Genomic DNA, 26439 nt, shown 5'->3' on the forward strand with positions numbered 1-26439 from the left:
GGTTATTTCAAAGTACCGGTGCTCAGAGGCGGCTCTTTAATTAGACAAATTAGGCGGTCGCCTAAGGCCTCACACTCACAGGGGCCTCGTGGCTGCCTAACTTACCCAATCCATTACCCCAGTTTTGAGGGACAGGGGACCTTAACACTGATGTGCTCAGGCAGCGGTTAAGAGCCCTGACTCAGGAGCGGGGCCGCCAGCGTCCCTAACAATCAGTAAATATCCGTGACACCACCCCTTGTGACGTCAATGACCCAGTGTGCCCTCAGTCAATAACGTCACAAGGGGGCGGGTTCACAGTTGACATCACCGGGTGGCCCCCGCCCCCTTAATTAGTAAAGAGCAGGATCTGGGGGCCGCCTTGTAAAAGGGCTTCCAGATTCCAATCAGCCCCCTGCCCACAGACCCCCACAACCACCGGCCAGGGTTTGTGGGGAAGAGGCTCTTGTCCTTGAATTATTTTTCCCATCATGGGTGTGAGTGGGGCCCCATGTCAAGTTTTGCCTCACAAAGCCTAGAGCCGCCTCTGCCGGTGCTAGTTAAAGCGGGGGTTCACCCTATAAACCCCACCAAAAAAAAAAAATGTTTTGTCTCTACCATAAAATCAGGCATTGTAGCGCGAGCTACAGTATGCCTGTCCCGATTTTTTTATCCCCGTACTCACCGTTACTCGTACATCGAAGATACCGACTCCCCTCGGGGAATGGGCGTGCCTATGGAGACGGAGGATGATTGACGGGCCGGCTCTGGCGCGTCACGCTTCTCCGCAAATAGCCGAAATAGGCTTGGCTCTTCACGGCGCCTGCGCATAGCCTGTGCGCAGGCGCCGTGAAGAGCCGAGACCTACTCCGGCTGTCTTCGGGGAGAGTGACGTGCCAGGGCCGGCCGTCAATCATCCTCCCTCTCCATAGGCACGCTCATCCCCGCGGGAGCCGAAATCTATAATGTACGATTACACTGTGAGTCCGGGGTTAAAAAAATCGGGACAGGCATACTGTAGCTCGCGCTACAATGCCTGTCTCGATGGTAAAATCATGTCACTGTGGGTGAACCACCGCTTTAAATTTAGAGGGTGTTAACTGACTCTGATCCAGTTAATATGTTTAAATCTGGGTCTGTGTCTCAGCTTGGCTGTGCTGTGGGCTCATTCTGGGGTGCTCTTCCCTGGAAGGCCTTAATGGCCTTCCGGTCGGGGGGCACGCGTGCCACGCAGTATTCCTGGTTCCGGGACCATGTTGGTCCGGAACATTTGAGCTGTGGCAGGGAGCCCAGTAGTCGACTGGGTTCCCAACTCTGAAGATCCCAAGCGGTGTAGCTGTTCGGTGGGGAGTCCATCTGAGGAGAGCCAATGAGAGGCTGGCAATCCAATAGGGTCTCGACAAACCACCGGGGATCATTGTAGCCGGCAGAGGCGTATCTAGTGAAAATAGCGCCTATGGCAAGCACTGAAACTGCGCCCCCTGTCGAAAACATTTGAACCCTTTCAGATAACCCTTAACCAAAAAAAAAAACAGCTAACAAAACTAGTGATATTTATCATCTCTTGTGATACCTTGGGTAGTGACATATCCTCTTTATGGAGAAATCTGGGGTTTATTAGACCCCTCATCCCTCCTCTGCCCTCCAAGGCCAGGTAAATGCAGAACCAATACTGGAAGTGATGAAATCTTCATCACTTAAAGAGGAGTTCCACCTAAAAATTGAACTTCCTCTTAACCACTCCTCGCCCCTTACATGCCACATTTGGCATGTAATTTTTTTGGGGGGGGAGTGGGGGCTTCAGGAGAAGGGGAATTCCTGTCCCACTTCCTCCTTCTCGCCGAGGGGCTGAAAGGCGATTAAGCTTAATCGCTTTTGGCAGCCCCTCCCTGTAGGCGATCGCCTAGGACACGTGACAGGTCCTTGGCGATCGCCTGTCCAATCAAACAGCGCAGCGCCGGAAACACTGGAGAGGGAAGACCAAAGAAAGAAGAAACACTGGAGAGCGAAGAAGAAACACTGGAGAGAGAAGAAGAAGAAACACTGGAGAGAGAAGAAGAAGAAACCACTGGAGAGAGAAGAAGAAGAAACACTGGAGAGAGAAGAAGAAGAAACACTGGAGAGAGAAGAAGAAACACTGGAGGGAGAAGAAGAAACACTGGAGGGAAGACCAAAGAAAGAAGAAACACTGGAGAGAGAAGAAGAAGAAACACTGGAGAGAGAAGAAGAAACACTGGAGGGGGAAGAAGAAACACTGGAGGAATAAGACCGAAGGAGAAGAAACCACTGGAGAGAGAAGAAGAAACACTGGAGGGGGAAGACCGAAGGAAGAAGAAACCAATGGAGAGAGAAGAAGAAACACTGGAGGGGAAGACCGAAGGAAGAAGAAACACTGGAGAGAGAAGAAGAAGAAAACACTGGAGAGAAAAGACAGAAGAAACACTGGAGAGAGAAGAAGAAACACTGGAGAGAGAAGAAGAAGAACACTGGAAGAGAGAAGAAGAAACACTGGAGGGGAAGAAGAAACACTGGAGAGAGAAGAAGAAACACTGGAGGGGGAAGAAGAAACACTGGAGGAATAAGACCGAAGAAGAAGAAACCACTGGAGAGAGAAGAGAAAGAAGAAAACAAAGGAGGAAGACACGATTTGTAATAAATGACATGTCAAAGACCGAAGGAAGAAGAAACACTGGAGAGAGAAGAAGAAGAAACACTGAAGAGAGAAGAAGAAAACACTGGAGGGGGAAGAAGAAGAAACACTGGAGGGGGAAGACCAAAGAAAGAAGAAACACTGGAGAGAGAGAAGAAGAAACACTGGAGAGAAAAGAAGAAGAAACACTGGAGAGAGAAGAAGAAACACTGGAGGGGGAAGAAGAAACACTGGAGAGAGAAGAAGAAACACTGGAGGGGGAAGAAGAAACACTGGAGGGGGAAGAAGAAACACTGGAGGAATAAGACCGAAGGAAGAAGAAACCATGGAGAGAGAAGAGAAAGAAGAAACAAAGGAGGAAGACACGATTTGTAATAAATGACATGTCAAAGACCATCTCTTGTGTTTTGTAACACACTTCTTTTTTTTTTGGAGAATGGGTACAATACTCATCCACATGGGGGGGGGGGCAGAATGTGGGGTGCCCTTGTTAAAAGGGGCCTCCAGATTCCGGTAAGCCCTCTGCCACAGACACCCACAACCACCACCCAGGGTTGTCAGAAAGAGGCCCTTGTCCCCCAACAACATGAGCAGAGCCCCACCCCCAAAGCAACCCCTCCTGTTGAGGGAATGCGGCCAGATATGGTTCGGAGGGGGGGGGGGTACTTGTCCCTTCCCTTTACTGACCTGCATGCTCGGATAAGGGTCTGGTAAATACCTCACGCAATTAAAAAAAAATTGGCATGGGGGTGTCCCCTCTAAATCCACAGCCAGACCTGAAGGGTTCCACAATGCATCAATGTGAATGGCCTCCTCTCCTCCCCAATGAACATTTACAGCGGGCCGCCTCTCCCACAATGCATCAATGTGAATGGCCTCCTCTCCTCCCCAATGAACATTTACAGCGGGGCCGCCTCTCCCACAATGCAATCAATGTGAATGGGCCCCCTCTCCCACAATGCATCAATGTGAATGGGCCCCTCTCCCACAATGCATCAATGCGAATGGGCCCCTCTCCCACAATGCACCAATGTGAATGGGCCCCTCTCCCAATATGCATCAATGTGAATGGGCCCCTCTCCCCACATGCACCAATGTGAATGGGCCCACCTCTCCCACAATGCATCAATGTGAATGGGCCCCTCTCCCACAATGCATCAATGTGAATGGGCCCCCTCTCCCACAATGCATCAATGTGAATGGACCCCTCTCCCAATATGCATCAATGTGGAATGGGCCCCTCTCCCCACAATGCACCAATGTGAATGGTCCCCTCTCCCAATATGATCAATGTGAATGGGCCCCCTCTCCCAATATGCATCAATGTGACTGGGCCCCTCTCCCACAAATGCACCACTGTTAATGGGCCCCCTCTCCCACAATGCATCAATGTGAATGGGCCCCTCTCCCACATTGCATCAATGCGAATGGGCCCCTCTCCCACAATCTGAGTGACCCACTATATTCCCCTGTACCCATACAATGCCCACTGAAACCAATACAACCTGTCATGGCTCCCCTACAACCCAATGCTAGAATGGAAACACCACATTTTGGGTCCTTCAAAAATTTCTCACAGTTGTAAGTCAAAGTCAAGATACAAATGTCTGTATTCCAAACAATGGGCTAGATTCAGCAAGAATTTAACGCCGGCGTTATCCATAGATACGCCACGTAAAATTCAAATCTGCGCCGGCGTATCTTCTTTCTGTATTCAGAAAGCAAGATACGCCGAAAATTAGGCTAAGATCCGACTGGCGTAAGTCTCTTACGCCATCGTTATCTTAGGGTGCATATTTACGCTGGCCGCTAGGTGGCGCTGCCGTCGATTTCAGCGTAGAATATGCAAATGACCTGGATACGCCGATTCAGAAACGTACGTGCGTTTACGTTAGGCTTTTTCCGGCGTAAGGTTGCTCCTGGGTCTATGAGGCGTACGCAATGTTAAGTATGCACGTCGTTCTCGCGTTAAATTTTTACGTTGTTTGCGCAAGTCGTTCGCGAATAGGGCTGTACGTAAGTTACGTTCACGTCTAAAGCATTGACGATTTGCGGCGGAATTTCGAGCATGCGCCGTTCGTAAAAAATGTCAAATACGTGGGGTCACACTAAATTTATATAAAACACGCCCACATCATCCAAATTTGAATTAGGCGGGCTTACGCCGGAGCACATACGTTGCTCCGCCGTAACTTAGGGCGCAAGTTCTTTCAGAATACGGAACTTGCGCCCTAATTTAACGGCGGCGTAACGTATCGGAGATTACGCAGGGCTACCTGAATCTAGCCCAATGTGTGTGCAGGGTGGGGTACGGACCCCGTCATGCCCCCACCCCGGGCTCCTGAGTTCCTCTCTACACCTGGGGCATCCTCAGTTTTTGTTTAGACAGCAACCTGTCCATCAGAATCTTCCCCCACCGCCCATAACAAAGACCGTTATTTACATTCCACGTCTGAGGATAACTGACACACCTAGGGGGTTGGACTCCGTGGTCTTCCAGGAATCTGGAATCCATCAGTCACTAATGAACCTATATAAGGAAGGAGCAGGGTGGAGGAAACTCTCACTCTACTTCCCAGAGAACAATGGCAGCCTACACAAGTCTCCTGGTCCTGATGGTCCTCTGCATTGCTTCAGGTACGTCCATTCCATGTCTTCTTTATTATTGTGGGATCTCCATCATCTGGAATAATCAATTGTTCTGTAATAATAAAATAAACTTTTGCTAAATGGTTAGACCACTGAAAATGATGTGTTGGAACAGACGGAGCCTACTGACTCCTGGGGATTGCCCTGGCTCTGTTCCTGTATGTGCATAGGGATTTTGGGGTATTTTTTTACTTCTATTATATTCCTAATGTCATTACTGTGTGTGAGATCTATCTAATCTGTCATTATAATATTTTAATTCGAAAACCCTGTATGCATGTTTGAGAGAGTGTTCAGCTTGATGAATGTGTGTGGGGTTTTTATATGTGGTTAATAATAATAATAATAATAATAATAATTTTTTGTGAAAAAAATGTTTTGCTTTTTCAACACTTTGGGTCCTAATTTTTTTTTTTTTTTTTACTTAAAGCGGTGGTTCCCCCTAAAACACATTTCTAACAATAGATTCGTAAGACCCGTTACACTGCGGGTAGGCTGGCTTTTTTTTTTTTTTTTAGTACATACCTCGATCTCTGCGTTTCGTCCCTTGGCGGTGGGCGTTCCTAGTTGATTGACGTTCCTCGGACCGGCGCATACGTGACGTCACGACTTTCCGAAAGAAGCCGAACGTCACGGCGCCTGCGCAATGACGTTCGGCTTCTGTCGGAAAGTCGTGACGTCACGTATGCGCCCGTCCGAGGAACGTCAATCAACTAGGAACGCCCACCGCCAAGGGACGAGACGGCGAGATCTCGGTATGTACGAAAAAAAAAAAAAAAAAAAAGCCAGCCTACCCGCAGTGTAACGGGTCTTACGAATCTATTGTTAGAAATGTGTTTTAGGGGGAACCACCCCTTTAATCTGTAGAGTGCATATCTGGTGGGTGCAGCTGTGCATGGTAGCCAATTGGCTAGTAACTTCAGCTTGTGCAATTAAAGTGATTACTAAAGCTTTAGAAGCTCACCAACAGCACTCATGGGAAAACTATGTTCGTAAAATGCCTTGCGAATTTTAGTAATCGCAACGGACCGAATTCGCAATAGAATTTGCAGCAGTGTGAACCTAGCCTAAGTGCTACTTTAATCCGCCACAGAACCTGTGTAATTGCTGTGTTTTGGTTTTAAAGGGATGAGGTGGGAACCCTACATCTAGGTCTGTCATCTCCAAACTGTGGCCTGGGGGCCAGATGCGGCCCTTTGCTTGATTTTATCCCGCCCTTGGGGTGCTTTTTTATTCATTCCTCCCAATGACGGGGCAGAAGTCCTCCCAATGACGGGGCAGAAGTCCTCCCAATGACGAGACGGAAGTCCTCCCAGTGATGGGGCAGAAATCCTCCCAATGACACCAATGATGGGGCAGAATTCTTCCCAATGACACCAATGATGGGGTAGAATTCCTTCCAATGATGGGGCAGCATTCCTCCCAATGACACAAATGATGGGGCAGAATTCTTAACAATGATGGGGCAGACTTCCTCCCAATGACACCAGTGATGGGGCAGATTTCCTCCCAATGACACCAGTGATGGGGCAGACTTCCTCCCAGTGATGGGGCAGACTTCCTCCCAGTGATGGGGCAGACTTCCTCCCAGTGATGGGGCAGACTTCCTCCCAGTGATGGGGCAGACTTCCTTCCAGTGATGGGGCAGACTTCTTCCCAATGACACCAGTAATGGGGCAGAATTCCTCCCAGTGACACCAATGATGGGGCAGACTTCCTCCCAGTGATGGGGCAGTCTTCCTACCCAATGACACCAGTAATGGGGCAGAATTCCTCCCAGTGACACCAATGATGGGGTCCAATGACACCAATGATGGGGGATTTTGTACTCCTGATGGCCACAGTCCGGCCCCCTTAGAGTCTGGAGGACAGTAATCCGGCCCTTTGTTTAGAAAGTTTGGATCTGATCTAGGTCACGGTTTGGCAAACAACTTTTTTTACACCTGACTACATCAAATATAATTTTTGTTGAGCTGGGTGGCCACCCACAACTTTCAATTTTCGGCCTTGTATTGGATTAGCTTCAATCGCTAGGAATAACAACTGATCACTCAACAAATGGCTCCCCGAGACCAAGAAATTATTTCAAGGGTTCCTCTGTGTGGAGAAAGAAAGGCTGATGTAGTGTTTGTGCCATGCTCCGGTTTTGTAGCTTCTGCCATAAATGTCATCTGTGGGAATACACTGCTACCCCTAGTAGTCTTGGTGGTAGGACTGAGCTAATAAACCCCCTCCTCTGTAACTCCAGTCTAATGTGGTGCCGCTAGAAAGTGATTTAAGTGAACTATTTGCTTATTTTTGGTTTGTTGCCTATACCAGTAAATGTTGGGTCTGTTGGCTGCCAAAATAAATCTGATCCCTCTGGGGTTAGAACCTCAGTAGGGTTTCTGATGCTTTCTATTTCCCAGTTGGTTCGGTTCCCTTTCATGGGACAGGAAATGAGTGGAGAAATAAGCTTTAACTTTCCCTCCCCGAACAAGGGTTTGGATGGAGATCCACCAGGTGGCACAATTGGTGGCACAGATATTTGGCCCAAAGTATAGTAGAGAATGTTGTTGACCCAACACCTGGCTTCAGCCGTAATGTAATTAGCTTTGTATAGCCAGGAAGCGTTCGAGCCTCAAAGGGTTTTTGTAGACCACCCTACCAGAAGAAACAATCATTAAAGGGTCACTAAAGGAATTTTTTTTTTTTTTTTAGCTAAATAGCTTCCTTTACCTTACTGCAGTACTGGTTTCATGTCCTCATTGTTCGTTTTTGCTTTGAAGTAGCTGTAATTGTGCTGTGATCTCCACACTTCCTGGTTGCCTGTTTCCTTATAACCATGATACTGGGAGATTTCTCACGGTGGTCTAAGCTGTCATTACTGTGTGTCTAAAACTCCTCAGAACCAATCAGATTCATTTTAAAAACAAAACCCTGCCCTGGATTTGTTTGTTTTTGTTCTGTGAGTCTTCCCGACTCACCTCTCACCCGGAACTTCATGTATGTACATTTTAAAACCAAAGTGAAACTACAGGCACATTTATGATAGATTAAATTCAATTTTTAATCATTTTTAAAAGGCATCGGTTAACTTTTATGTCTCTATACCCAATAAACAGTCATTTCAGCAAAAAAAATGTTTTTCCTTTTAGTGACCCTTTAAAGCGGGGGTTCACCCTGTTAAAAAAAAAAAAAAAGTTTTTTTTTTATTGGACCATTAAATTCGGCATCGTAGCGCGAGCTACGGTATGCCGGTCTTACATTTTTTATGCCCGTACTCACTGTGCTAGCGATGATTGAAGAATCCGGGGAATGGGCGTTCCTATGGTGAGAGAAGGTGATTGACAGCCGGCCCTGGCACGTCACGCTTCTCCGGAAATAGCCGAAATAGGCTTGGCTATTCACGGCGCCTGCGCATAGCCTGTGCGCAGGCGCCGTGAATAGCCGAGACCTACTCCGGCTGTCTTCGGGGAGCGTGACGTGCCAGAGCCGGCCGTCAATCATCCTCCCTCTCCATAGGCACGCCCATTCCCCGCGGGAGTCGGATTCTTCAATCATCGCTAGCACAGTGAGTACGGGGATTAAAAATTTAAGACCGGCATACCGTAGCTCGCGCTACGATGCCGAATTTAATGGTCTAATGATGGAAAGGAGGGTGAACTACCGCTTTAAGTATAATGCATAACCTGAATGCTAAACAGTGGAATTTTTGGAGGGTGGAGTTGTTGGGGATGCTTTAGGTCATGGATATGCAATTAGCGAACCTCCAGCTGTTTCAGAACTACAATTCCCATGAGGCATAGCAAGACTCTGACAGTCACAAGCATGACTCCCAGAGGCAAAAGCATGATGGGACTTTTTGTAGTTTTGCAACAGCTGGAGGTCCGCTAATTGCATATCCCTGCTTTAGGTCATGGGTGCCCAACCAGTGGCCCGGGGGCCACATGTGGCCTGCGGAGCCCTCTAATGTGGCCCTCTGCCTCCTGTTCTGGGATAGCAGGTTGGCAAGCCCAGATCACGGGTTGCCGACCGCCACCCCAGAGCAACAGTTTTGTGAATGAAGCCGCTGGTAGAAGAATCAAGCACTGAGCCATAGACTTCTGTTATCTGCGGGTTTGTTGCGCTTTCACCTGCAGGATATAATAGAAGTTTATGGCAAAGTGCAGCTAACAAGCAAAAAATATATACAGGTGCACTGCGCTGCACCTGCGGTTTAGGCAAATCGCAGTGCATCAGTGTGAAAGCCGCCTTAGGCCCCTTTCACATGCTCAGTCCGACCCAGTTTCAGTAAATCCACCGCAAGGTTCAACTATCTGATGGCGCAGCTTTTCTGGAAACGGAATGGGGAGAGCTTCCAATGACTGAACGGGACGTCGTTTATGGTGCATCCAAAATGTGGCAAATATAATTTTGAAATGATTCTAATTTTATAATTTTTTTTTCTCCCCACAGCTGTTTCACTAAAATGCTACACCTGTCTATTGGAGCCTAGCAATGCAAACTGCACGACCGTTGCCACCTGCGATGAAAACAAGAGCTTCTGCTTGACCACAATCGCTGGACTTGGTAAGAAGTTTTATAACCACCATTCTGTAGAATTTTCAAAACTGATTGGTGGGCCAATCTTGGTGTGCTCTTCCAGCAACGGGTCTACATCCCTTTTTTTTTATGGTGGACAATTTTGACACATTTTTGGGACCATTGTCATTTTCACGGCAAAAAAATGCATTTAAAATGCACTGTTTACTGTGAAAATGACAATTGCAGTTTGGGAGTTAACCACAAGGGGGCGCTTAAGGGGTTAAGTGTGACCTCATATGTGTTTCTAACTGTAGGGGGTGTGGCTGTAGGTGTGACGTCATCGATCGTGTATCCCTATAAAAGGGATTGCATGATCGATGCAGCCGCCACAGTGAAGAACGGGGAAGCTGTGTTTACATACGGCTCTCCCCGTTCTTCAGCTCTGGGGAGCGATCGCGGGACTCCAGCGGCGATTGGGTCCCGGAGCTTCGGACCGGGTCGCGCGCGCCCGGGTACTAGCACAGGAGGTACCTATACGTGCATGTGCCCAGCCGTGCCATTCTGCTGACGTAAATGTGCAGGAGGCGGTCCTTAAGTGGTTAATATATCTATGGCCGCTGCTGACGCCCCCTATTCAGGTGTCCGGCCCCTTGTTGGCCACCTGAATTACAGCGGTGCATTTTTTTTTTTGGAAGCGCTTGATTAGAGCCGTAGGCCAAAATGGTGAACAGTGGGCGCCATGCTGGGTGGTCGCTGTTCACTCAGCGTTGTTAGGAAAGCGATTCCTTACACCGACCCGCCTCGGACAATCGGGTGCTTGGGTCTGTTACCTGTCACCTGATTGGCTGAAACAGGTGCTGTGATTGGACTGGGGAAGACATTGTGGATGCCACCGTGACCCGCTGCAAGACGGGCAAGTGCCGGGCGAGGCACACTAGCGGCGTTTGATGGGCACGGTGGCTAGGTTTTGTTTTTGTTTCCGCCCCCGCCGCCCCAAAAAAAATGTGATCACCAGCCGCCACTGGTCAACTCCCATAATGGCCAATCGTGGTGGGTTTTGCTTATAAACAATCCTGCCATATGCCGAGAATCATCGCAATCAAGTGGGAGGAAAAAATGAGACCTAGAACTGGAATATTTATTAAAACGCAAAGTTTTATGCCCTTTAAAAGAAAAATATGGCCACAGTTACTGTCAAATTAAGTGTGTGTGTGTGTGTGTGTGTGTGTGTGTGTGTGTGTGTGTGTGTGTGTGTGTGTGTCCCCCCCCCCCCCCTTGCTGGAAGCAATCTGTTGTTGCAGCATTTGAGATGGGCACGCATTATTATGGGAGGGTTAATATCTTTATACAGGGCTGGTGCAGGGATTTGTCTTGGGCAAAGGTGTATTTTTTTTTTTTTTTTTTTTTTTTCCCCGTGCATGCCCCACCCCACATCCTGGCACCCTAAGGCAGCTGCCTAAGAAGCCTTAGGCCTCCTGGATATGTCCCCGACTGCTGCCAATTGTCCCCGCTTCTAATAAGTCTCAGGAAAACCTCCCAGATCACCTCAGTTCCTGCACCGTCATACCTCGGATCTCCCTGATTTGTTGCATCACTGTGCCCCCTCCTTCACACTTGTTGCCCCTCTTCCCGACAACCCTGGCCGTTGGTTGTCAGGGTCTGTGGGCAGGGGGGGGGGTTTTATCGGAATCTGGGAAGCCCCCTTTAATTAGGGGGGCCACCAGATCCTGGCCCTCACCCTATGTGAATGAGTATGGGGTACATGTACCCCTACCCATTCACCTGGGGGGGGGGGGAGCTGTCAATAAAAAAACACGACACAGGTGGTGTATTGGCGATGCAGCCAGAAAAAGCTATTCCTGGGTTGCTCGGAGGGGGGGGGGGTTTACAGTGTAATAGAAGAACAGGGAATAAGAACTGCCATTGTTTGCTTCATTACATAGCAAGCCATTGACCAGGAACAAGCATGCAGGATGAGCGTTCACTTTCAACCTTTAAGCTGAGTTTACATGTGAATTGGTTGAGGTGTGTGTGTGTGTGTGTGGGGGGTGTTCTGAAAGCCCCCCCCTCGACTTGTACTTAAGTCTCCCGCTGTGTCATGCAGTCTTAACTACGGTTGGTGCCCATCCACTGTAACAAAGCCCCACCTCCTCCTCCTCCTCGTCTGTAATAGACTGAACACTGACTCACTGATGGCATTGACATGTTCATGCGTTTGATCATAAATGTGTGAAACGCGTCTGCACCACCCCCACTTGCCTGTTAACTGTAGATTTACAATAGTGTTTTTTTGTATCTTTCACATCTTGATTGTGGTCACCTGCTTCCATTAACAAGATGTTCTTTACTGCATATGAGATGCATAGCCTCAGTTAATATTAGCATTGTTATATAGATTAGAGTTTATATAGTGTGGTTTGCCTACTATTTTCTCATAGCTAAATCTATGTGTTATCCTATGCTGCCATCTAGTGGCCTTTGTTGCAATGCACATGTTTTTATGTGATTCTTTGAGTTGCCACATATTTTCAATGTATGTATGCCCCTCCCTGCTTCCTGTGTGGAGTACTTCCTGTGTCATCTCTTCAGCCAGCAAGCTACATGTAGAAGGACACTCGTGTACTCTGCTCAGTAGGTAGGAAAGGCATCATCTTTTGACCGCACAATACTATCACCATTCATCTGCTGTTTCTGTTATCTGCTGTAACCCCTGAAGTTAAAGAATAAACACCTCTTTTGAATGAATCGGTATTGACGAGTTCAGCTGTCTGACAAGGATTGTCCGCAGTGAGTATATCTGCTTATACAGGCCAGGCATAGAGGTCTCAGCAAGGGATATATCGCTATCACAACAATCGGAGTCAGAACAGTCAAAAGATGCATAGAATTCTTACAGCATGCTGTGTATATGTGTGTGCCTAATCTGCAATCAAGCTCAGTGCCAGCCGCCATCTTGTGTAAGCACATGGTCGCACAAGCTTACTGCGCTTCATGCGAATGTTGAAAGCTGTTTTTCTAATTGAACTGTGTTACCCCACCTGTCTAAACTGCTGTTCGTCTTCTTAAAGAGACAGTACCATTTTTTACAAAACCGTGAGAAATGTCTAGACAAGGCTCTGAACACTCTTTTACGGCTGAACCAACGCAGATTCATCATGCCTCTGAACCCGCAGACGTACAGGGAGCAGACTCTGCAGATATTGCTGAACAGAGTGTAAGACCCAAGCGTACAATAAAACCAATACAGAAACTCAGAGAAAACTATGAATACACTAGAGATAAGTTCTCTAGCAAGCTATCAGACTTCTGGGACAGAACTTCACACTGCATGTCAGTTTTGCCACACTTTAACCAGTTCCCGACCCCCGCATGTACATATACGTCCACAATATGGCACGTACAGGCACATGGGCGTACACGTACGTCCTCGCCTATTAGCGGGTGGGGGGTCCGATCGGGACCCCCCCCGCTACATGCGGAGGTCGGGTCCACTCGGGGAGCGATCCGGGACCACGGCGCGGCTATTTGTTTATAGCCGCTCCGTCGCGATCGCTCCCCGGAGCTGAAGAACGAGGAGAGCCGTGTGTAAACACGGCTTCCCCGTCCTTCACTATGGCGGCGCATCGATCGCGTCATTCCCTTTATAGGGAAGACACGATCGATGACGTCATTCCTACAGCCACACCCCCAAACAGTTGTAAACACATACTAGGTGAACCCTAACTCCTACAGCGCCACCTGTGGTTAACTCCCAAACTGCAACTGTCATTTTCATAATAAAGAATGCAATTTAAATGCATTTTTTGCTGTGAAAATGACAATGGTCCCAAAAATGTGTCAAAATTGTCCGAAGTGTCCGCCATAATGTCGCAGTCATGAAAAAAATTGCTGATCGCCGCCATTAGTAGTAAAAAAAAAATAAAAAATAAAAATGCAATAAAACTATCCCCTATTTTGTAAACACTATAAATTTTGCGCAAACCAATCGATAAACGCTTATTGCGATTTTTTTTTTTTTTACTAAAAATAGGTAGAAGAATACGTATCGGCCTAAACTGAGGAAAAAAAATGTTTTTATATATGTTTTTGGGGGATATTTATTACAGCAAAAAGTAAAAAATATTGCTTTTTTTTCAAAATTGTCGCTCTATTTTTGTTTATAGCGCAAAAACTAAAAACCGCAGATGTGATCAAATACCACCAAAAGAAAGCTCTATTTGTGGGGAAAAAAGGACGCCAATTTTGTTTGGGAGCCACGTCGCACGACCGCGTAATTGTCTGTTAAAGCGACGCAGTCCCGAACTGTAAAAACACCTTGGGTCTTTAGGCTGCATATTGGTCCGGGGCTTAAGTGGTTAATGATCAACCGGCTGAACTAGGAGATTCTATAGTTCGCCTATCTGCTGCGTATGAACACTACCAACGGCTGTCTGCAAAATACACTGCTTTCTTGCAAGACTGTAATATAGAGGACTCTTCAGCAGAACTGACCAAGACTGATGCACTGAACCAACAAAGGGATCTCTTAGTGCAAAATGCTCAGTGTAAGGCAGAACTCCGCATTGCTCAACTGCAAGAGACCAGATCTCACAGATCAACATCAACCAAGCACACTGCACGTTCTTCTAGATCCGCTCGCTCCAGAAGTTCAACATTAAGCGACAAGCTAATAGAGGCCCGCGCTGATGCTGAATCCAAAAAAGCGCAAAGCTCCCTTGCTAAGAAAGAAGCAGAGATGAAGGCCCAAAGCAAAGCTCTTGAAGCAGAGGTGGAAGCCCAAAGCAAAGCTCTTGAAGCCCAAAGCAAAGCTCTTGAAGCCCAGAGCAAAACTCGCCAAGCGGAGATGGAATCCCAAATAAAGATTCTGCAAATAGAGAAAGAGGAAGCAGGTGCGCTAGCAAGGCTGAAAGTCCTTGAACAAGCAATGGGTCAAAGTACTAATTCAGACTGTCTTATCCCAGCAGAACTGGAAGATCCAATTGATCGCACCAGTGATTATGTGCTAAAGCATAATGTTTACAAAGATACAGAGTCATCTCCTGTACCTCCTACTAACACTGTTCTGACTCTCAACTCAGGGACCTCCCAGCTCCAAATGCCTGAGTCTCCTCAAGTCCACAACGCAAGAGCATCTACGCAGCAAACCACATCAACTCCTGCCATCAACAAGGTGACTTCCAGCGACAAGCCGCAGCTCCAGCCACAGCCAGCAGAAGCCTTAAAGACTACACCAAAGTTGAGCGCTCATGCAACATCATTTCATCCTGGTAAACTTCACCCTTCTTCACCAGAGAACTTTCACACCCAAGGGGTTCCACAGATTACTTTGGCACCAAAGAGTGAGAGATCAGACTTGAATGACTTAGCCAGCTATATGGCGCGCCGTGAGCTCATTATCACCAGCCTCTCAAGGTTTGATGACTGTCCAGAGAGCTACAGGGCCTGGAGATCAACCTTCAAGGCTGCTATTGCTAATTTCAACCTTACTAGCAAGGACGAACTTTATTTGCTCATAAGGTGGCTGGGGCCAGAATCTGCAAATCGTGTTAAAAGACTGAGGACAGTACATGTTGACCACCCAGATGCAGGTCTTGTTGCCACATGGGCAAGACTTGAGCAAGCCTATGGTAGCTCAGAAGCCATAGAAAGCGCTCTATTCAAGAGACTGCAAAACTTCCCAAAAATAGGGAACAAAGACTATCGCAAGCTCCAAGATCTAAGTGACCTCCTCATGGAGTTAGAGTTGGCAAAGACAGACCCACGTCTACCTGGACTAAGCTTCCTGGACACTGCTCATGGTGTCAATCCAGTGGTGTCTAAACTGCCATACGGCCTGCAGGAGAGATGGGCGCAGCAGGGCTCAAGGTACAAAAGAGACTATAACGTATCCTTTCCTCCATTCTCATATTTTTGCAGGTTCATCAGTGAACAAGCCTGGATGAGAAATGATCCCAGCTTCAGTGAACCCAACTTGCCTGCTTCATCACCATCTCCAAGGTATGACAACACAGCAGCTAAACACAGAGACTTTCATGGAGCAATATCTGTTAAAAGGACAGACATCTCACCACCCGTATCCTCTCATGCATACCAGAGTGATTCGGGTGATAAAGATAAAGATCCTAATCGTCAGTGCCCTATTCACAAGAAGCCTCACCCTCTTAAGAAATGCCGAGAGCTGAGAGCAAAGACTTTACAAGAGCGCAGGGAGATTCTCCAGAAACTTGGAGTATGCTACAGGTGCTGTGCTTCTTATAGTCATTTTGCCAAGGACTGTAAAGTTGTCATCAAGTGCACAGAATGCAGCAGCGAAAGACATGTGACAGCTATGCATCCTACTCCACTTACAGACAGCCCACAGCAGCTACCTACCTCCACCCCTCTCTCAAATCATGGCGGGGAGCAACGAAGCCACGCTCTAGCCCAGGAGAATGTTTCTTCTTCATGCACAGAAGTCTGTGGAGAAGGTTTAGATCACAAGTGCTGTGCCAAGATATTCCTTGTTAAGGTATACCCAGAGGGTCAACCTGAAAAAGCTGCCAGGATGTATGCCATAATAGATGAACAGAGCAACAGATCCCTGGTCAAGCCTAAATTCTTTGAGATCTTTGGCATTGAGGGTCATGCCACACCGTATACTCTCAGAACCTGTTCTGGTCGTGTAGAGACTTTCGGCAGAAGGGTCGATGGGTTCATGGTGTCTCATATCGAAGGGAAAGAGGGCATACTCCTACCAACATTAGTCGAGTGTGACCAGATACCAGACGGAAGAGAAGAGATTCCTACTCCAGAGGTTGCATATCACCATCCTCACTTAAGGCACCTTGCTGATGAGATTCCCGCAATGGACATGAATGCTGAAATCTTAGTCTTGCTAGGAAGAGACATTCTTAGAGTACATAAGGTACGTGAGCAGTGTGATGGACCTGAGGATGCCCCTTATGCACAAAGACTTGATCTAGGCTGGGTAATAGTGGGCGATTCATGCTTGGATAGAATGTGTACGTCATCTGAGATCCGCTCCTTCAAAACGTACATGTTAGGAAATGGACGTGCGTCCCACCTCAAAGAGTGCCCTCACCATCATGAAATAAAGGAGAAGCCTCTTGACATCATCCAAGTACCTGATGTCACTCCTATCCTTTGTGATGACAACCTAGGTACCACAGTGTTTTGTACCACAAGTGACGACAACAAAATAGCCTTGTCAGTTGAAGACAGAGAGTTCATCAAAATAATGGACAAAAAATTCTTCAAGGATGAGTCTAACAGCTGGGTTGCACCATTGCCTCTTCGTGCTGCAAAGGTCAAACTGCCAAACAATCGGGAACAGGCTTTATCCAGATTCAACTCACTTCAACGTACATTAAAGAACAGGCCTGAAATTAAGGACCATTTCATTACCTTTATGAAGAGGATCTTTGACAATGAGCATGCTGAGCCAGCTCCACCTCTTCAAATACACGATGAGTGCTGGTACCTACCCTTCTTCGGAGTGTACCATCCACGTAAGCCAAAACAAATTAGGGTAGTGTTCGACTCCAGTGCCAAGCATCAGGGCGTATCCCTGAATGATATTCTTCTCACTGGTCCTAACCTTACCAACAACCTTGTTGGTGTACTCATGAGGTTCAGAAGAGAGCCAGTTGCCATAACTGCGGACATTGAACAAATGTTTCATTGCTTTATTGTACGAGAAGACCATAGGAACTTCCTAAGGTTTCTGTGGCACCGTGACAACAACATGAACAATGAGATGATTGAATACCGCATGAAGGTTCATGTTTTCGGAAATAGCCCCTCACCTGCTGTCGCAACATACGGTTTACGAAGGACTGCTCTTGACGGAGAACAGGAGTATGGTGCAGATGCTCGACATTTCGTCGAGAGAGATTTCTATGTGGACGATGGACTTAAATCTTTACCTACAGCGGAAGAAGCCATAGACCTGCTCCAAAGGACACAAGTTATGCTTTCTGAGGCTAACCTCAGACTACACAAGATTGCCTCAAACAGTGTTGCTGTTATGAAAGCCTTTCAACCTGGCGATCATGCCAGTTCTGTCAGTGGTGAACAGCCTATACGATCCAGTGGGATTTGTGGCTCCCATCACCATACAAGGTAAATCCATACTTGGACAGCTCTCAGAGACTATCAAAGATTGGGATGCCCCACTACCAATAGACAAACTTTCAAGGTGGGAGTCCTGGAAACAGTCGTTACATGCCTTAGATGGAATCCGTATACCACGCTGCTACACTCCGACTTCCCTTGCTACCAGTCGGAGGAAGGAGCTGCACATCTTCTCAGATGCATCTACTGAGGCCATAGCGGCTGTTGCCTACCTCAAGGTAAGGGATTCAGCTAATCTAACCCATGTAGGGTTTCTGTTTCGGAAAGCTAAGTTAGCACCCAAGCCTGAACACACAATTCCTAGGCTTGAACTTTGTGGGACTGTGCTAGCTGTAGAGATTGCAGATTTCATACTGCGTGAGCTAGACATTCAGATAGATGACATCAAATTCTACAGACAGCAAGGTTGTTCTGGGCTACATATACAACCAGACTAAACGTTTCTATGTCTATGTCAGCAACCGTGTAGAAAGAATAAGAAAATCATCTAAACCTGAACAATGGCATTATGTTCCATCTGAAATTAATCCTGCAGATCATGGCACCTGGCCAGTGTCTGCGAGTGCCTTTGTAAATTCTTCTTGGTTAACAGCTCCTGAATTCTTGCTGACTGATCCAGAAAAAAACACGGCTGACGTCTTCAGTCTTCTAGAACCCGACAAAGATCCAGAGGTCCGTCCTGAAGTTAAAACCCTTGTCACCAGAACTGAACAAAGACGTGCCTTGGGCTGTCAACGCTTTGAACGTTTCTCAAAGTGGACAAGGCTGGTACGCACCACCGCAAGGTTAGTTCATATTGCACACTGCTTTCACACGAAGCTCACAGATGCTCACTGTCAAGGTTGGCACATGTGCCAAAAGCTTCTTTCTGCAAAAGACATTGCTGAAGCTGAACTGATCATAATACGCAGTGTACAACAGGATGTCTTTGGCTCAGAAATCAGACGTATCCGTGACAAGGGGGACATTCCAAAAAACAGTCCAATTGCTAACCTGAACCCATTCATTGACAATTAAGGCACGTTAAGGGTTGGCGGACGCCTAAACAAGGCTAAGTTCAGTGAGCAAGAACAGAATCCTCTCATTATACCTGCTCGCCATCACATCACCACTTTGCTCATACGGCACTACCATGAAAGGGTGAAACACCAAGGTAGACACTTCACAGAGGGAGCCATAAGAGTTGCAGGCCTTTGGATTATAGGAGCAAAAAGACAGATTACAGCTACACTGCACAGCTGTGTTCAGTGCCGCAAACTAAGAGGGAAACATCAGCAACAGCAAATGTCAGATTTGCCAGCTGACAGGTTAAGTACAGACCCACCCTTTACTCACGTTGGTCTGGATGTCTTCGGACCATGGATGGTAACAGCCCGCAGAACACAAGGTGGCCAAGCCAATAGTAAGCGATGGGCAGTGCTGTTCACCTGCATGAGTGTACGTGCAGTACACATTGAAGTAATAGAATCTATGGATGCCTCAAGTTTCATCAATGCTCTAAGACGGTTCCTTGCCATCAGAGGACCAGTCAAGACACTAAGATCCGACTGTGGAACTATTTTCGTTGGAGCTTGTCGAGAGTTACAGCTCAACTCTAGGCCAATACAAGACCTTTTAGCTGAAAGAGGCTGCACATGGATTTTCAATCCTCCTCATTCGTCTCACATGGGTGGTTCATGGGAGAGAATGATAGGAATCACGCGAAAAATACTGGACTCAATGCTCATGGACTTGAATTCCACAAGACTTACCCACGAGATTCTAACCACCTTCCTGGCGGAAGCATCTGCCATAATCAATTCAAGACCACTTGTTCCAGTGTCTACAGATCCAGAGACCCCAACTATCCTTACTCCAGCCACTCTTCTTACCCAGAAGATTGGGACTGTTCCCGTGCCACCTGGAGACTTTAAATCAGGAAATCTGTGCTACGATCAGTGGAAGCGAGTACAACACCTTGCCAACTGCTTCTGGAATCGTTGGAAGATGGAGTATCTTTCTACTCTGCAAGGACGCAGGAAATGGCAGCGCCTGAACCTTAACATCCAAGTTGGAGATCTCGTTCTGCTTAAGGATCAGCAAGCTGAAAGAGTCGAGTGGCCTATGGGTCTTATTGTAAAGAGCGTTCCTAGTGATGACGGTAAGGTATGTAAGGTGGAGGTGAAAGTTTCAAGACAAGGGACTGTAAAGACTTTCATCAGACCTATCACGGAACTCATTTTGCTCTTGCCGTTTGGAGGCTGAACTTACTTGGGTATGCTGTTGGATCCTACCTGCAACTTCGAGAAGGAAGTATCTGGACCTTTAGTTGTCACAACTTGAAGCCTTATATTATAAATGTTGTTGCATTATATGCATGTTCTCCATTATGTCTTTCAGGTTTTCAAGACATCAAGCAAATTGCGCTGTTTATGTGCATAACTACCGTTGTATTATGTAAATAGTGGCATTATCATGCCAGACGGGAAGTGTGCTGCCCCAATAGGGGCATAGAATATGAGATGCATAGCCTCAGTTAATATTAGCATTGTTATATAGATTAGAGTTTATATAGTGTGGTTTGCCTACTATTTTCTCATAGCTAAATCTATGTGTTATCCTATGCTGCCATCTAGTGGCCTTTGTTGCAATGCACATGTTTGTATGTGATTCTTTGAGTTACCACATATTTTCAATGTATGTATGCCCCTCCCTGCTTCCTGTGTGGAGTACTTCCTGTGTCATCTCTTCAGCCAGCAAGCCACATGTAGAAGGACACTCGTGTACTCTGCTCAGTAGGTAGGAAAGGCATCATCTTTTGACCGCACAATACTATCACCATTCATCTGCTGTTCCTGTTATCTGCTGTAACCCCTGAAGTTAAAGAATAAACACCTCTTTTGAATGAATCGGTATTGACGAGTTCAGCTGTCTGACAAGGATTGTCCGCAGTGAGTATATCTGCTTATACAGGCCAGGCATAGAGGTCTCAGCAAGGGATATATCGCTATCACAACAATCGGAGTCAGAACAGCATACATGTCTGTTCTTAGATCCTTGTAAATGGTCAAATGTTTTATTCCCCCCCCCCCCATGTCTAGTGGCTACGTCTAACTTGTTGTTCTTTTTCACTTTCAGCTGGAAATAATCTCATCTCCAAGACCTGCAATGCCAATTGCCAAGAGAGCAGCTTCAACTTCCTTATCACTGCCAAATCTTCCTGCTGTTCCACCGATCTCTGCAACATCAGCGGTGCCTCCAGTATCAAGTCCAAATACAACGTCATTGCTGTGGCCCTGGGGTTCCTGGGGGCCCTCATGAGACAATCAATATAAAGTGTGCGTTTAGTATACAAACTAAGTTTGTTTTTGTTTAATGTTTTATGATGAAGTTGTGACTTTTTGGAAAGATTTTTTTTTTTCTCATGAAAATGGGAGGTGACTTGCCGAAGCGCTCTGATTGGTGGTCTTAATGAGCGCCTACAAGAGGGCTTTGGGATGACGCACCATTTTTTGTAGTTAAGTTATATTTCCTTAATTCCAAAAAGCCACATTTATTGTGTTAATTCAGGGGTGCCCAACACACGGCTATGCATGTGGCCCAACACACAATTGTAAACTTGCCAAAATTTTTTTACCCCCCCCCACTCTTCACAATCACTCCTTGTTCATGTCGTTGGTTTTCCTCGGCACCGATATTGGTGAGTGACTATTTTCAGGTAATGAAGAGCACTTTTAGAACCACATATCTGAGCACCATGAGAATTGTGTAAATGTGTTAATCAAAAATTGTGTCAAATGTTGCACCTCGTTTTTGTTCTTTTTACCTTTTTTATAATAAAAGATTACAAAAAAAGTGAAGTCTGATTACTCGACTGCATTATTTATAGTGTTTTTTTTCTTAACTTTTTCAGTCAAGGCACCCTTCATCCTCCTCCTACCCGCTCTATAGTCAGACGGCTACAGCGCAGGCTCACGTTGCTGGTGCCGATGTACGTCCTCCCATTAAGTGATCACTGTGATCACTGTATGTGGGGAAAAATTAGGTTCCAACTGGAAAAAGTAGGAAGCAGGAGGGTCTACTCGATCCCAGGCTTCCTCCCAGGTAGACTCTGCGTCTGGCTCTGAGCTAGAGGAAGACTCCTCCAGGGGGACTAGGTACAAGCTGTCTCTGGAAGATGTAGGAGACTTGCTTAAAGCCATTTATGAAACCTTAGAGATCCAAGAGGAGCAGGTCCAGTTGTCTAAGCACGACCAGCTTTATCAGGGTGCTCAAAAGACCAGGGTTTTCCCTGTTCACAAGTCGCTAGTGGAAGCGATCTTGTTGGAGTGGGAGCAGCCAGAAAAGAGGCCTTTTTTTGCGGGAAATTTGAAACGAAGAATTCCCTTTGAGGAGGACACAGCACAGCCCTGGAACAAGGTTCCGAAGCTGGATGCGCCCTTGGCCAGGGTTTCAAAACGAACTGACCTGGCCTTCGATGACCTAGGGTCACTTAAGGATCCTATGGATAAAAGGGGTGATATCCTTCTCAAAAGGGCATGGGATGCTTCCACTATTGCGCTGAAACCAGCACTGGCGGCTACTTGCGTAGGCAGAAACTTGGAGTGCTGGCTAAACCAGCTCCAAGCCCATATCACAGCCGGTACTTCCAGGCAACAAATTTTAAAATCCTTTTCGTTGCTCTTAAAGACGGTCGGCTTTCTAGCGGATGCTTCCTCAGAGTCGGTGAAGCTGGCTGCTAGATCAGCAGCGTTAGTCAACGCAGCCAGAAGGTCGGTCTGGTTGAAGACCTGGACCGGGGACGCCGCATCTAAATTAAAACTCTGTGGCTTGCCTTTTTCAGGCGATCATTTGTTTGGTCCTGGTCTCCAAGAGGCATTGGAAAGGACGCAGGACAAGAAAAAAGCCTTTCCCGAAAGAAAGTAGGAAGGGAACAAGCGTTTTTTTCGTAGGTTTAAGCAAAACCAGAAAGATGGGGATTCCCGTCCTAAAAAACACTGGGCAGGCCAGAAGGGACATGGAAGAGGAGGTATCTTGTTTAACCCTCCTCAGGCTCCCCCCAAGCCCCAGTGACGCTCAGGTCCCTGTGGGAGGAAGATTGGGGGAGTTCCTCTCGCAATGGACAGATCTAACTGTCAGTCCGTTTGTGCAAGACCTAAAAAAAAACGGCTACAGGCTGGAGTTCTCTGCTCCCCCCTCCGGTATTTTTGGTCACCCAACTCCCAAGAGATCGGGAAAAAGCGGAGGCCTTAGGCCTCCTTCTGGGGGACCTTTTGGACCAGAGGGTCCTAACAGGAGTTGCCCGGGAGGAGGAAGGTCAGGGGGTGTATTCACACGTCTTTGTAGTGAAAAAGCCCTCAGGGAAGTACAGGCTGATTTTAAACCTTCGTCCCCTCAACAGGTGGGTCAGGTACAAACGCTTCAGAATGGAATCGATATTCTCGGTGACCAATCTGATTTTCCCAAACTGTTTTATGGCCACGGTGGACCTACGAGATGCATATTTACACATCCCGATTCGCCCAGGATGCCAGAAATTCCTGCGACTAGCGGTGAGACTGGGTTCAGCCACCAAGCATCTTCAATTCAGGGCCCTTCCCTTTGGGCTTTCATCCTCCCCAAGGATATTTACCAAAGTCCTAGCAGAGGCCTTGGCACCTCTGAGACTCCAGGGCATCACGATAATTCCATACCTAGACAACCTCCTGTTTGTAGCCCCGTCAGGTCCTCAGCTAGAGAGCGACCTGAAGATAGCCCTGTCCTTCCTGCGTTCCTTGGGATGGCTGGTCAACAAGGACAAATCGCAGCTATTGTCGTCCCAGGAGGTATTATATCTGTGATACAGGATTTCCTCAATAGAGAAAAAGGTTTTCCTTCCCCGGGAAAAAATTCTCAAACTGGATCAAGCTGTTGCTCAGCTCCAGACAAATCAGGAGACCAACGTAAGGGAGGTGATGAGAGTCTTGGGCCTGACAGGACACACAGACGCTGCAATCTCTCCATCTGTGGACTACAATTACGAACAGCAGAAGCAAAGACCTGAATGATCCAGGACTGGTAAAGTACTCACTATGAATCAGTGTCCTTCTCTCCTATACTTTGTGAGAACGTATAATCTGGAAAATATTTAAACCATATGCTGGATCTTCAGTGACCTCTTTGAAATATATGCGGATCTTCTTGCCCTAAGAGCTTAATTTTTTGAATTTACGCATTGCTGTAATCCCTGCACTTTTACTTTGTAAGGACGTATACAGGTAATCTCCTGTCCCCTATATGATTGCCAAAGATCTGTGAATATCGATCAGCCACCGTTGCCGTAATTAATCAGCAGAGATACCATATTATAGGTTTTGAATTTATCTACAGCGGACTGCATTTTTTCATCTAGTATATGAGGACATATACAGGGTATCCTGCTTCCTCTTTTGATTACTGCAAGATCGCTATATCAATTCTTTTTCCTATCTCTGCTGTCTCCGATTTCCAATCTTCCTCAGCAGCTCGAGCTTCAGATGAGACTGGAGGGATAATATATTTCCTTTATTTTTCAATAAATTGCTTGATTGTTGTAACTACACTTAGGGAATTCCCTGAAATATATATCCCTCCATACTATCTGATATCCGGATAGCCTTTGTGTTTATGTGTTTTGTATATATTTTTTCTTTATTGTCGGTATGTGTAGGCTGCTTTGCTGGTCTAAATATACCCCATAGGTGGTGAACCGCACTGCAGCCATTCTCTTTTAATATTGTTCCCTATCCAATCAAAATTCTTCCATTATATGTATTACCAATATTTAATACATTTTTCTATTTTTGAATAATCATTTAGTCAGTTGATTTTCCTTATAGTCCTTCTTCTTGGTTGGAGTTCTTGTTCAAACAATTTTTCTATATTGGGCCTGATGTCGGCCTGTTTCCCGGCGGTGCCTTGGGCCAGATCCCATTTGCGTCCTCTTCAGGCGCTTATGCTCAAACATTGGAATGGCAGGAGGGAGGGTTTGGACCTCCCAATGCCCATCCCAAACAGCATCAAGAGAGATCTATGGTGGTGGCGGTCCAGAGAGAACCTAGAGAAGGGTCTTCTCTGGGATCCGCCAGCAGCCCGGGTGCTGACCACCGACGCCAGCAGGGAAGGTTGGGGAGCCCACCTAGGAGAAGCTTGGACCCAAGGGCAATGATCATCCTCAGAGATCCTTTGATCATCAAATCAAAAGGAATTGCTAGCAGTTCTAAGGGCCCTTCAGGTTTTCAAGTCCTGCCTAGTGGGTCAGCATCTACAGGTCAGAACGGACAATGCTGCCACGGTAGCATATATAAACAAGCAAGGGGGCACAAGGAGTCCAGTCCTTCAGGCCACGGCTACACAAATTCTATATTGGGCAGAGAAGAATCTGGTGTACCTTTCGGCAGTCCACTTAAAGGGTTCCCTGAATACCTTGGCAGATTTTCTCAGCAGACAGACCATAAGTCAGGACGAGTGGTCTCTAGACAAGGACGTTTTCTGTCAGATAGCGTCTCTCTGGGGACTTCCAGAGGTGGACCTGTTTGCAGCAGAAGGGAACAGGAAGACTACAGAGTACTTCTCCATTCACCCACAAGACAGAGCGAAGGGGATAGATGCCTTCGCCCATCCCTGGCATTTCAGCCTGGCATATACATTTCCCCCAGTGAGGCTGATCCCCAGGGTGATTCAAAAATTCCTCAGAGAACCGGCGGACCTGATTTTGGTCACGCCTTTTTGGCCCAAGCGGCCATGGTTCGCCAGCCTGAAACGGCTGGCCCTATATCCGCCTTGGACGCTTCCAGAGAAAGAGGACTTGTTGTCCATAGGTCCAGTCCTTCACCCTCAATTAAAGAGTCTGAGATTGACCGCCTGGTTTCTGAAGAGCAACTATTGAAGTCACATGGTTTTTCAGATAGGGTGGTTAAGACCCTCCTGGAGTGTCGCAAACCAATAACGAGGGCAATCTACTCCAAGACTTGGAAGAAATTTAATTCCTGGAAGATACAACAGGGGGTGAACCATTCTGACACTCCAGTAGTGCTAGATTTTCTGCAGGCAGGGGTGGATCTAGGTTTATCAGTCAGCACCCTTAAGGTACAGGCGGCTGCCTTAAGTATCTTTTTGGATACTCCTCTTCAACAAAATCGTTTTGTTAAAAAAAAATTCAAAAGCTTGACAAGGTCGAATCCGACTAGGGTCAGAGCCTGCCCCTCTTGGGATCTGTCGCTGGTATTAAAAGCCCTTACCAACAAACCACTTGAACAACTGGAGGAGTCTTCCCTGAAACATGTTACTTTTAAGACAGCCTTCCTAGTGGCTATAACCTCAGCCAGGAGAGTTAGCGACCTTCAGGCCCTTTCTATTAGGGAGCCTTTCCTAACAGTGTTTGATGACAGGATAGTCCTTAGGACGGATCCTAGTTTCTTGCCAAAAGTGGCATCTACCTTTCATAGGACTCAGGATATTATCCTGCCAACCTTGTTTTCCTCTTCAGACGATGATGAGGGGGAATTCCTGTCCTTATTGGATGT

The 26439-nt window shown here is 46.9% G+C and overlaps 2 protein-coding genes across 2 annotated transcripts in view; both read left to right on the forward strand.

Annotated features, from left to right (window-relative positions):
- LOC120939780 (lymphocyte antigen 6E-like) overlaps nucleotides 1-26439 on the forward strand; it is a 440733-nt gene that overhangs the window by 28945 nt on the left and 385349 nt on the right. The window lies entirely within an intron of this gene.
- On the forward strand, nucleotides 5146-21756 carry LOC120939791 (lymphocyte antigen 6E-like). Its single transcript, XM_040352147.1, has 3 exons — nucleotides 5146-5266; nucleotides 9716-9829; nucleotides 21035-21756. Exons 1-3 carry the CDS (start codon nucleotides 5215-5217, stop codon nucleotides 21229-21231), a joined length of 363 nt encoding a protein of 120 aa, XP_040208081.1. The 5' UTR covers nucleotides 5146-5214; the 3' UTR covers nucleotides 21232-21756.

Source organism: Rana temporaria, chromosome 5 (assembly GCF_905171775.1).
Source record: "Rana temporaria chromosome 5, aRanTem1.1, whole genome shotgun sequence".
Taxonomy (NCBI): domain Eukaryota; kingdom Metazoa; phylum Chordata; class Amphibia; order Anura; family Ranidae; genus Rana; species Rana temporaria.